Raw genomic sequence first — 11811 nt, 5'->3', positions numbered from 1 at the left:
GTCCTCGCGCCGTGCCGTCATGGGGTGGGGAAACTCCTCGCCGTTAGGTCGCGGCTGGTGGGCCCACCTGGGCTGCAGGGGAAGGGGGGGCGGTGCTGGTGAGTCCCACGGCACCTCCACAGCTCCCCCGCACCCCCTGCAGCGCGTCTGCAGCACCCAGAGCATCGCACTCCCAAGGGTGGCACATCCCTCTCTGTGTCTATGCCAGGCTGGGACGTCCATGCAGGGCTGGCACCTCCCTCCCCGTGCCTGGCCCTGCCCCATGTCCCTGTCCTGACCACCATCCTGCACTGGCACCCCCAGAGCCACCTGCTGCCACCCTTAGGACAGTGACACAGGGATGTGGTGGCCCTTGCAGCAGGGCAGGAAACAGGGGAAGCAGCTTGACCAGATAGCCCTGGAGTAGACAGGCACTGGCTGCCTCCTGAGGTGATGCTGAGGACGTGGTGACACTGGGGACATGGTGACGAGGGAGGTTCCATCCCCCAGGTGCTGTGAGTGTGGGGCCTCCCTGTCCCACCAGTATTATGAGAAGGATGGGCACCTGTACTGCAAGAAGGATTACTGGGTGCGCTTTGGGGAGCTCTGCCACGGCTGCTCTGAGCACATCACCAAGGGCCTGGTCATGGTGAGTACTGGGGTGGCCTGGGGGGGGACACAGGGCCCTGGCCCACCACTGAGTTCCCTGGAAAGGGGGCAAGGTGGGGCGGGGGTGTGGACCCACAGCACCAGTTGGGCTCTGGGGGTGGCAGAGATGTCCTCTGCATTTCAGGGTGACCCTGGGCCACGCCATGCCCCCATGTTTGGGCTGGGGGTGCTCAGGGTGGTGGTGAGATATCCGTGGATGCCACCCCATCCTGGTGGCATTGCCATCACCACCACACCGTAGTTCAGCCTCCTCGTCCTCTGGCCCTGGTGCACCCATGGGTGTTCCCTTCACCATCCAAGCCTAGTACCCCCCATACTGGGTCTCCTGGATACCTGGGTCCTTGGGGCTGATGATATCTGCCTGTAGGTGGCCGGGGAGCAGAAGTACCATCCGGAGTGCTTCAGCTGCCTCAACTGCCGCACATTTATTGGGGATGGGGACACCTATGCGCTGGTGGAGCGCTCCAAGCTCTACTGGTACGTCCAAGCTTAGGTGGGTAGGTGCTGGCAAGGGGACACATGTCCCCTGGTGCCCCCCAGCACCCATCCACCTCCTCCTGGCCCCACAGCGGGCACTGCTATTACCAGATGGTGGTGACACCGGTCATTGAGCAGATCCTGCCAGATTCACCAGCTGCCCGCATCCCGCACACCGTCACACTCGTCTCCATCCCCGCCTGCTCCGACGGCAAACGTGGCTTCTCTGTCTCCATCGACCAGGGCTGTGGCACTGAGCACCCCTGCACTGTCCGCGTCCGAGAGTGTGTCTTTGTCCCTTCCCTGGGGCTGGGGGCAGTCCGGCCCCCTCTACTGCTGGGATCCGCCCCACAGGGGCTTTTTGGGGTTGGATGGGGAGGGATGGGGCTGATGTGTCCCCATCAGCTGGGAATGGCCAGAGTGGACTGTGGTGGCATGTGCCCAGTGGCTGGAGTGGTTTGTGGGGACCGTCCTGACATGTCCCTGGCCGTCAGGGTGGCTTGGGGGTGACATGCTGGCAGTACCCTGTCTGCCAGTGTGGGCTGTGGCACTGGGCTGGCATGTTGCTTGGGATGGCTCACGGGGACTCTGCCAAAATGTCACCACATAGGAAGGGTGACTCGTGGGTACTGTGACTGTGTGTCTCCATCCCAGAGGGGTGACTCATGGGTGCTGTGACATGTCCCCATCGAGCAAAGGTGGCTTGTGGGCAGCAGGCCTCTGGGTCCCTTTCTAGCAGAGGTGGCTCATGGGCAGCCCACCTGCGCATCCCCATCTCACAGTGACTCAAGGGTACCATGACAGCATGTCCCCATCTTGCAGAGGTGACTAGCTGGTCCCCATTGGTTGGATGTGGTCTGTGGGCAGTGTCCCCACCCAGGATGGTGTCGGGGGGCTGACCCCCACTGCTTTCTGGTCCCACAGAGTGGATCCAGACTGCATCAGCCCTGACATGAAGAACTCCATCCACGTGGGTGACCGCATCCTGGAGATCAATGGCACCCCCATCGGCCACGTCCCCCTGGATGAGGTATGCTCCCCCTAGGGTGCCCCCCACCCTGCACCACGCCCCCCTGACCACCTCTGCCCTCCTCTGCTTCCAGATTGACCTGCTGATTCAGGAGACCAGCCGCCTGCTCCAGCTGACCATTGAGCACGACCCCCACGAGCCGGGCCCTGCCTGCAGCCCCCTGCCTGCCCCTTGCAGCCCCCTGCACTCCCCCCCTGCCCCACCCTGTGGGGACCCCGGTGCCATGCGCCAGCGGACCTTCACGTAAGGCCACCAGCTCACCCGCCTCTCCCTTGGGGGTCCCTTCAGAGGACTGACCCTCTGCCCATCTGTCCTGCAGGAGGAGCTGCAGCACGGACAAGTCTCCAGGCTCTGGCTCAGTGGGCTCACCCGCGTCCCAGCGTAAGGACATTGGGCGCTCTGAGTCGCTGCGCGTCGTCTCCCGCACCCACCGCATCTTCCGTCCCTCCGATCTGATCCATGGCGAGGTGCTGGGCAAGGGCTGCTTTGGCCAGGCCATCAAGGTGGGGCTGGGTGGCCACAAGTGATGGCATGAGCAAGAGGGGCTCAGCTTCCTGGGATGGAGCCAAGGGTATTGTCTCACCTGGGATGTCCCCAGAGGTGGCTCAGCCCCTGTGCTCCCTGCCAGGTGACTCACCGGGAGACAGGTGAGGTGATGGTCATGAAGGAACTGATTCGTTTTGATGAAGAGACGCAGAGGACCTTCCTTAAAGAGGTGAGCATCCCCTTTAAATCCCCTGGTTTGCGTGGGGACCCACAAGGGATAGGACTATCCTAATCCTGTCCCTCACCCTGACATGGGACACTGGGCACAGCACCTGGAGTGCACAGGGTGCATGCAGCCCTGCCTGTCTAATTGAGAGCATCTGAGCAGGGGATCTGGGCAATGGGTGCCGAGTTCCTTGGGGGTGTCACAGGCGTGGGGGGGTCTTGCAGGTGAAAGTGATGCGCTGCCTGGAGCACCCCAACGTGCTGAAGTTCATCGGGGTGCTGTACAAGGAGAAGAGGCTCAACTTCATCACAGAGTACATCAAGGGGGGCACCTTGAGGGGCCTCATCAAGACCATGGTGAGCACTGGGAGGACAGGTCAGACCTGCACCATCCCTCTCCTCTCTCCTCTTCTCTGGCAAATTCTCCCTCCTGCCCCCAGGACAGCCACTACCCCTGGAACCAGCGGGTCAGCTTCGCCAAGGACATCGCTGCTGGCATGGTGGGCATCACCAGGGAACAGATGGGCAGGATGGGTGCTGGTGAGTGGGGAACCATGATGGGGGGGTGCCCCCCACTCTCAGCGAATCTTTCTTCCAGGCCTACCTCCATTCCATGAACATCATCCACCGTGACCTCAACTCTCACAACTGCCTCGTGCGGGAGGTGAGTCCTACCTCAGTGGTGTCCTTCCCTGGCCTGGGTGGGGAGTCTCAGCCCCCTCCATGGCTCCACCCTGTGCCTCACTCCTCTCCATCCACCCAGAACAAGAGTGTGGTGGTGGCTGATTTTGGGCTGGCGCGGCTGATGGTGGACGAGAAGAGCCAGCCTGAACATCTCAAGAACCTGAAGAAACCGGACCGCAAGAAACGATACACAGTTGTGGGGAACCCATACTGGATGGCCCCTGAGATGATCAATGGTACTCCTGACTGTGGCCCAGGGGGGGACATGGCCAGCCAGAGCTCTGTCCCCAAGCAGGGGACACTTGGTGTGGAATGCTACATGTCCTGACCTATTTTTCCTCACAGGGAGGAGCTATGATGAGAAAGTAGACATCTTCTCCTTTGGCATCGTCCTGTGTGAGGCAAGTACCGTTGGGGTCTTCCCTTGGGGTTGGGGTCTCTCCTTGAGGTTGGGGAGTCCCTGTGGTGCTGAGTCCACTCCTCCCTCCCCATCTCCCCCAGATCATTGGCCGGGTGAGCGCTGACCCTGACTACCTGCCCCGCACCACCGACTTTGGCCTCAACATCAGGGGCTTCCTGGACCGCTACTGCCCCCCCACCTGCCCCCCCAGCTTCTTCCCCATCGCCGTCTGCTGCTGTGACCTGGACCCTGAGAAGCGGTGAGTGGGACCCTCCCTCAGGGAACCACTGGGGCTTGTGGCTGGGGGACACAGGGCCAGCAGAGCTGCCATGTGTCCCCCTTCTTGCTCAGGCCATCCTTCAGCAAGCTGGAGCAGTGGCTGGAGGCCCTTCACATGCACCTGGAGATCCACCTGCCCCTGAGCTCCCAGCTGGAGCAGCTGGACCGGACCTTCAGGGAGGTGCACAGGCAGGGCGAGGGAGTGCTGCCTGCACCCCCCCGATAGTTTCCCCACCCACACCACCTCTGAAGCTGCAGGAGAAGGACCTGCGCCTGCTGCCAGGATCTCCTCTGGCTGCTACCACCCCCGGGGCTGGATCCCTGGGGCTCCCCAGATGAGCCCCTGCACCCCGTCCCCCTCTGCACGGGCTGCCCACGCGCCCCACTCTCAGTCCTGCCCACATCCTCATGGGAGCTGGTTCTCCCCAGGGCTGCACAGTCCCTGTGCATCCCCAAGACACCGTAGCTGTTAACCCCAGGACAAGCCTGTCTGGCCACACCGTGGGGACCATCCCCATGTCCCAGTCCCCTCCTGCTGGTTTTGCTTTGCCTTTGCACGCTCGGGTTGCCTGGCTGCTGCAACCCCCCCCCAGCCCCGGGGACTCCCCCGGGCAGAGCCGCAGCCTCGCGGCAGTGCCTTGGCTCCATGAACTTGCACTGCAACACAGGAGGGATCCCCGGGTTCCTATGGTGGGGGAGGACAAGGCTTCTGGCCCCTGGGGGAGCGCGAGTTCCCGGATAGCCCCTGTAGCAATGTCCTCATCCTCAGCCAGTCCCTCATGCTGCTCTTGCTGGCACCCTGGGCTTGGGAGGCTGCCAGCATGCCTACTAAGTGAAGGGTTCCTTTCCAGGGGACAGACATCCCTGTGGTGTGGGGACAGGCACAAAGAGGTCCCTGTTGCCCTCCATGTCCCTGCTGACTATGCTAATCCGTGACTGCGCATCCCTGGGGATGGTGCCAAGTGATCTGGAGGGATGCAGGGATGCAGCTCATCTCCATCCCATCGCCCTGGGGGTGGTTGCAGGGGTGTTGTGCCACACGGTGCTTTTCATGCTCTTTATTCAGGTTCATTTTTCTGTAAGATATTTAAAGAGAAGAGTTTGTATTATTTTTTCATATGATGTAGCGTTTGCCATTTTTCACTGCCTTGGTTCTGCTTTCCCAAAGGGATGAAACTGTGAAGCCTTTCCACGCACTTTTTGCCCGGGAAGTCCAAGGTGACGTCCTGTCCGGAGGCAGGAAGGGAGCTCAAACTGTGATGTACCCCGAGCTGTGAGTCAATAAATCCTTCCCTGCTCGCTGCCCAGCCTGCTTGGGAATTGCTCGCCTCCCCTGGGGTGGCTGGGAGCTCTTGGGGAGTCTGAGGCAGGAGAGGGTTGGACACTCCACTCAGGGCGGTGCAGTGGCACCGCACTTGGTGGTGTCTCCCTGGCTGGTGTCATTTCTGTGGTGGCAGCACTGTTGTCCCCCTTCATGCTGTTACCACCTAACCATGAGTGCCCCCCCCCCCCAGCCCTGGGACTGATGCTTTCCCTGCCTGTGCTGCTGGGCTGGGCCCCCAGGACCCTTATCATGTCAACCCATGCAATGGCAGAGCCCAGGGTGGTGACAGGCAGGTCACAGAGCTGCATGACCATGGGCATCATGCAGCAGCTTTGCCTTCAATGTAATACACACCCCAGGGGACAGTGAGGTGGCCCATGGCCATTCCTTGCAGTCCTTATCACCTTCCTAAACCAAATTAAGGTCCCCAGGATGGGGGATATCTACCTTCAGAGGGGTTCAAGCTTTGGCTAGAGAAAACCTGGACCCCAAGGGGCTTATGGGGTGACAGAGAAGGGACTGGGGGAGGTCCCTGAGGAAACTGCCCAGGGGGGCTGCAGCTTGGTGAGGAGGGAATGAAACAGCTCAGCCTGATGGGGTTGTGGGATCCAGGCTGGGACTCTGCCACATAAGAAAAACCTCATGGTTTAGTGCTCTGGGGATGCTTGGCCTCAACACACAGGGCCTGGATGTGTTGGGGAGGTGATGGTGGCTCAGTCCCCCTTCAGGGTGGCTCCTTCATCTGACTGCCTGTCTCATGTCACCCTGGTGAACAGACATGAGCAAACACCCTTCCAGCATCATGATACCATCATGGTGCCCTTGGTGACATCGCCCTGCAATGGTTCTTTGGTCCAGGAGCAGGACACCAGTACTCCCCAGGAACACCAGGGTGGCAGGGGAATTGTTGTGGCCATCACGCCTGGGACACAGAGTTGTCCCCAACTCCCTGATGCCATGAGAGAGCAGGACTCTGGGGACCGTCAGTCCAGCAGCTGGAACCCCTAACCCTGTGGGACCCCTGATACCCCCGCAGCCCCTTGCACAGCTGGATGCAGCTGTGGAGTGGGATGTGCCTGGTGTACCCAGTGCCATTGAGCCACTTGCTGGAGACCCTGCAAAGGTCCCTCAGCACTGGGCAGGGTCAGCAACAGGCAAGAGCTGGTCATGGGCCAACCACAGTGCTGAAGCAGTGACAGCTCAGTCACCCCTGTGACCAGCAACTCATCTCAAAACCAGCCATCGGCCAGGAGCTCTCCCCCTCACCAGGCAGGGAGGTGGCCCTGGCACAGCCCTGGCAGCCCCACGCTGTCACCCACTCAAAGTGCCCCCCCAGGGGTGTGCAGCACCCTGTACTGAAATCCCAGCACTGTGTGACTGTGCAGCAGCCCAGCCATGCCTGCTCCTGGCCTGCACAGCCCCCAGGCCATGCCTGTCCCCTGGCCTCTGCAGCCTCCCCAGCCGTCACCTAAGAGACAAGGGCACAGAGACCAAGTTGCAGGCCACTGAGAGCTGCCCCATATCCCCATCTGAGATGGTCCACAGGGACGTTCCTGGCAAGGCTCTCCCTGAGCTCGACCCTGGCTTGACATGGTGGCCCTTGCTTTGAGTGGAGAGCCAGGTGTCCCCACCCAGCTAGAGGGCCAGCATCTGAGTGCCACTGAGGTGGTAGCAAAAGACACTGGTGGCTCTGGCAAGGATGTGGCCGAGCTGGTGCTGCTCAGCAGAGCCTCCCCCACCATCCTCCTGCACAAGGCCTGACCAAGAGCTCCAGCCAAAATGATAAGGAGAAGCCATCAGCCCCCAGCTGGTTTGTCACCTTCTTCATGGGTAAGGATTGAAACGTGAAGGAGAATGCAGGTTCCCCCTGGCATCATAGAAGGGTGGTCACTGGTGCTGGGGGGACCCTCCCAGGGGACAACAGCTGCCTGTGGGCATGGGGAGGTGACAGGCAGTAGGGTCCTCATGAGCCTTGAGGAGATGTGCAGAGAGGAAGTGCTAGAGTCTAGTTGAGGCATCCAGCTCTGTAGGGGTGTCTGGAGCTGGAGAGAAGGGTTGCTGAGGTCCCAACAGGGTACCCAGCTCCATAGGGACAGGGGGAACTGGAGGAGGTTTTCTGGGGTCCAGTGGGGCACCCAGCACCATAGGGACATAGGAAGCTGGAGAGGGGTCATTGGTGTCAAGACAGGGCATCCAGTTCCATAGGGGTATGGAGACAGGTCCCCTATCCTTGGCTGCAGGAAGCTGCTTCTGCACTGGATGATTTTCTGGCGATGGGTGGGAGGTGGCAATGGGGACCTCTGGAGCCCTTACCTCCAGAGCCAAATGTGGCTCTACCCACCCCTTCTTTGAGCTGGAGGCTGGACTAGAGATGTTCCAAGATCTCTCCCGTCCTACACCCCTCTGATCCACCATCCTACACCTGGCGCCTGACTCTGCAGGGTCTCTGTCATGGCTGGCACTATCCCCAGAGCAACCCTTTGTCCCCTGGGCAGATCATCCATCCTTCCAGCTCAGGACTAGTGACTTTGCATAGTCCAGGAGTAGCCTGAGCCTTCCTCCTGTGCATGAGTTAGAGAGGTGTCACTGTCACAGCTCTAGGTGTCCCTGGCAGCCCAGGCTGGGATGAGACACCTCCTTGGGTCACACATGTCACTGGGACCTGATGGCTCCATGGGGTGAATCGTGACCACAGAAACCCCCAGGGCACTGGGGGGTCAGTACCCACCTACTTTAGTTTCCCCTGCATATGGGGATGGGAATAAGGGCCTCCTTTTACCCTCACAGACAGGGCTGATTGGCATGCCAATACCCTCTGGCCCCTGAAAGGTGACAAAGCTGTGCAGGGAAATCCTATGGGCCTCACTTGCCAGTAGTTTTTGTAGGGTCTACATGGTATTTAAATATGGTATTTTTAAACACAGTATCAGGGATGTAGCTCTTCTAATCTTCACTGCATCACTGCTGTCTTCCCTGATTATCCACCCATCACTGCCAATGGGGACATGTGGTGACATTCAGGTTCATTGAGGGGCCCTGGAAAACATCAGCCCCTTCTGATGGGGAAACTTTTTTCTCTTTTGTCCTGCTGCCACCCTCCACTAGCACTGGTGTGAACCTCTTCCTGGCAGCAGCTCCAGAGGAGGAGGTAAGTGATGCACTGTGGCTGTAGGATAGGAACTTGGGTGCTCCTAATTCCCCAGTGTCACCAGGTCCCATGGCCTGATACCAGAGATGGGCAGCACTGGCTGGTGAAGCCTTGGCAAAGGATTTGCTGAGACTGGTGACACGTCATAGGTTGTGGGAGAGCTCAGCTGGAGGGAGGGCAGGCAGAAGACCTGTGTGGCCAGGACTGGGGGTGGGACATCCTGGATTTGTGGGTTATGTCTGTGACTCTCTGTCTCCACTGCTATGCCACTGTCGCACTGAGCTCACCTGGTGCTCACTCAGGGGGCTAGCATGGGCTGGACATGGGAGAGGGTGGCCCCCAAGAGCCATCTCAGGGTCCCCCCTGCCCTGACTGGGGGCTGCAGCTGCCTGGAGTGAGACAGCCTGGTGGGCAAGGACAGGTGACCCTGCTGCATGGGCTGGGGGGCTGGGAGACCCTGGCATGTGAGTTTGGAATTGGGGGAGGGGGGAAGGGGGCAGCACATGCACTTGGAGGCTCTTTGCTGCCCTGCAGGGACTTGGCAGGAAGAGAGACCCTGGGCAGTGACCTAGGGGCAGGCAGCCCTTGGTGGCTCAGATCAAGGGAAAGAAGGCAAAAGTCAGGAATCACATCCCTGCCTTTTGAGATGCCACTCTGAGCACAGACCCTCACCAACCTGCACCCTGTGCTCAGGATGGCTGGAGCAGCTCTTGGGGAGGGGCAGCACCATGGGGTGCCCCATGTGGCTCATTCTCTCCATGCTGGGAAAAATTAGTATCCCCAGCTTGGAGGCTGCTTCAGAGACTGGAAAGCACAGCCTCCCTGCCTGGCTGCTGCCTCTGCAGGTCCTTCAGGGTGGTTTTTGCAGTGGACCCTTCACAGGTTTGTCCCCTGAGACATTTAATTTGGCATTCCTTGGCCCAGCCTCTGGGCTGGAAAAGCCCCAAAACTCGACCCATTGCAACAGAAAGAACTAAAAATAACAGTTCTCATAGCAGATGCAGAAAAGCATCCAAACATGTGGCCTCTGAACCTGCTGAGGACTGGGCTGACTCCCCATCTCGCTCCCATGCCCAGCTGACACCTTGTGGTCTCTGTGATCCCAGATCTTCCCCCATCTGAATCCCCCTGGTATAACCAAAGGCACCAGGACTTGCCTTGAAACTGGGGCAGTGGTGGTTGCAGACAGGGGGAAGCAGGCAGCACCCCATGGGTGCAGGCAGTGTGGAGACAAGGGGTTAACCTCCCCATGCTGTCCAGATGCAGCATCCTGGGCTGGGCCTTTTCCATCTTGTTTTGGTTTGGAGGAAAAAAAAGCTTTGGCAGCAGTGGAGCCACTTCCTAAAATAACTCCAATGACCTTCCCTGGCAATTACAGAGCCCTGGTCCCCAGTAGCAGCTTGGAGTGGCTTCTTGGCCCTGCTGTGCTATGGCAGGATGCAGTGATGCTGCTGCTAGCTGGGCCAAAGGGACCGGGAAACTCTCAGCAGCACCAGCATCCCTTGGCATCATCGTTGCTCCCACTGCATCATTCCGCTGCTGAGAAAAATGCAGCCCCTCACATGGTCCCTTCTGCTTTTGATGCTCTCTTTAAAGCTCAGCTGCAGCTCTGGCTTCAGCGGGCACTGGGCTCCCAGAGCCAGGCCTTGGCAAGCTGATGGGTGCTCCAGACTGTGCCTGCCAGCACTGCTGAGAACAGCCAGCTCATCACAGCAGTGCCCCACCTGTCCTCCCACCCCTTGAAGGGCAGCAAGAGATAGTGCTCAGCTCCTGGAGCCCCTGAGCTAGTAATCCCCAGTAATCTGGGAGGAAAGCAGCTGATGCAGGGATTAGAGATGCAAACAGCTGCCCTTGCCTACCTGCCCCTGCCTGCCCCCCTGCCTGCAATGCTGCCTGCAGTTCCCTGCCTGGCAGTGAGCAAAGAGCTGCCAGGCCAGCGGGCTCACTGTCCAGCCACCCCAGATGGACTGGGTCCTGGTGGGTTCTGGGACTCCCCTGCACTGCATTGAGCCTACAACAGTTATTTATGGGAATAAAGGGAACACGGAGCCATCTGGCAGGAACCTGGCTCAGTAACACAGTGGGGACAAGATCTTGAGTATTGACAATGTTGGGGACAAGACTAAGACCGTCCCTGTAGAGTCACCCAGCCTCAGTGGAAGTCTCTGGGTGGGGCTTGGTCTGGCTTTTCCTGCTGGTAAATTACCACTAGGTTGGGAAACTTGGGCAGGGAGGAGCTACCCACGAGAGGGGTGCTGTGGGGACACATGTGGCCCCCCAGCATGGGGTGCTTTTGTGGGAGATGAGAACAGCCTCAGGGAATGCTGGACTGGGAGGTTGAAATCTGTCTGAAAAGAGGCTGCCTGAGCCTCTGCCAGCCACTCACCATAGGGTCCAGCTGCCACTGGGCAAGGCTTCCCAACCCCTTTCACTGTCAGGACAAGAGCACCCCAGGTCATCCTGGCTGTGCCAGTGCCCCTGCTGCCCTCAGGAAGGATGGGGGACACAGCCACGTGCCAGTAGCATTCACTGCCTTGGGAAGCATGGATCTGGGGCTGGTGTCATCCAGGGAAGGGGCCATGACCTGGAGCATAAACTAGAGATGGGGACAGCGTCTCTGGTTTCCTCTGCCAGATTTTCTGCTCACCAGCGGATGGCAGCTGAGCTGAGGCAGGGCTGTGAGCAGGATTGCCCAGCACCAGCCCCGGGAAAGGCCTGGAGAGAGGGAGGTAGCCTGGGATTTTGCAGAGGTAGCACTGGGAAAAACTGGGATCAGATGTTCCATGCCCAGTGCATTCCCTGGTATGTAGTGCTCGATGTATGATGCCAGCATGTTTGCCTGTTGCTCAGTACCTGGCACATGGTTCCTGGTACCAAAGATCCACCCCAGTGCCCAGTGCTCCCAGTAACCAGAGGCTGGTGCCCAGTGCCTTCTGCCCCATACCTGGTACCTGTGCTAGTGCCTCTGACAGGAGGTCACTCCGTGGTGCTGGGGCTGTTCCCTCTCTGCTGTACCCGTGCCCGGTGCTGGGGCCCAGTGTCAATGCCGAGTAATTAGTGCAGATGTTCTGCCCCCAGCAGCCGGTGCCCTGTACGCAGGCCCTGGAGCC

General features: G+C 59.7%; 1 protein-coding gene across 1 annotated transcript in view; it reads left to right on the top strand.

Annotated features, from left to right (window-relative positions):
• Positions 1-4455, top strand: part of LOC104389109 — an 81183-nt gene extending 76728 nt beyond the window's left edge. The window contains exons 33-46 of the mRNA XM_009998063.1: positions 490-628; positions 1016-1125; positions 1218-1409; positions 2050-2155; positions 2229-2398; positions 2475-2658; positions 2784-2870; positions 3092-3223; positions 3307-3366; positions 3465-3530; positions 3630-3786; positions 3896-3951; positions 4052-4209; positions 4302-4455. Coding sequence (XP_009996365.1) covers positions 490-628; positions 1016-1125; positions 1218-1409; positions 2050-2155; positions 2229-2398; positions 2475-2658; positions 2784-2870; positions 3092-3223; positions 3307-3366; positions 3465-3530; positions 3630-3786; positions 3896-3951; positions 4052-4209; positions 4302-4455 — 1771 coding nt within the window. The remainder of the gene's footprint in view (positions 1-489; positions 629-1015; positions 1126-1217; positions 1410-2049; positions 2156-2228; positions 2399-2474; positions 2659-2783; positions 2871-3091; positions 3224-3306; positions 3367-3464; positions 3531-3629; positions 3787-3895; positions 3952-4051; positions 4210-4301) is intronic.
• Positions 4456-11811: the final 7356 nt, after the last annotated feature.

The sequence above is a fragment of the Chaetura pelagica genome, unplaced genomic scaffold (genome assembly GCF_000747805.2).
Source record: "Chaetura pelagica isolate M959 unplaced genomic scaffold, ChaPel_1.0 scaffold325, whole genome shotgun sequence".
NCBI classification, from domain to species: Eukaryota; Metazoa; Chordata; class Aves; order Apodiformes; family Apodidae; genus Chaetura; species Chaetura pelagica.
The sequence above is the reverse complement of the archived record's forward strand: the minus strand, read 5'-3'. Positions and strand labels throughout refer to the sequence as shown.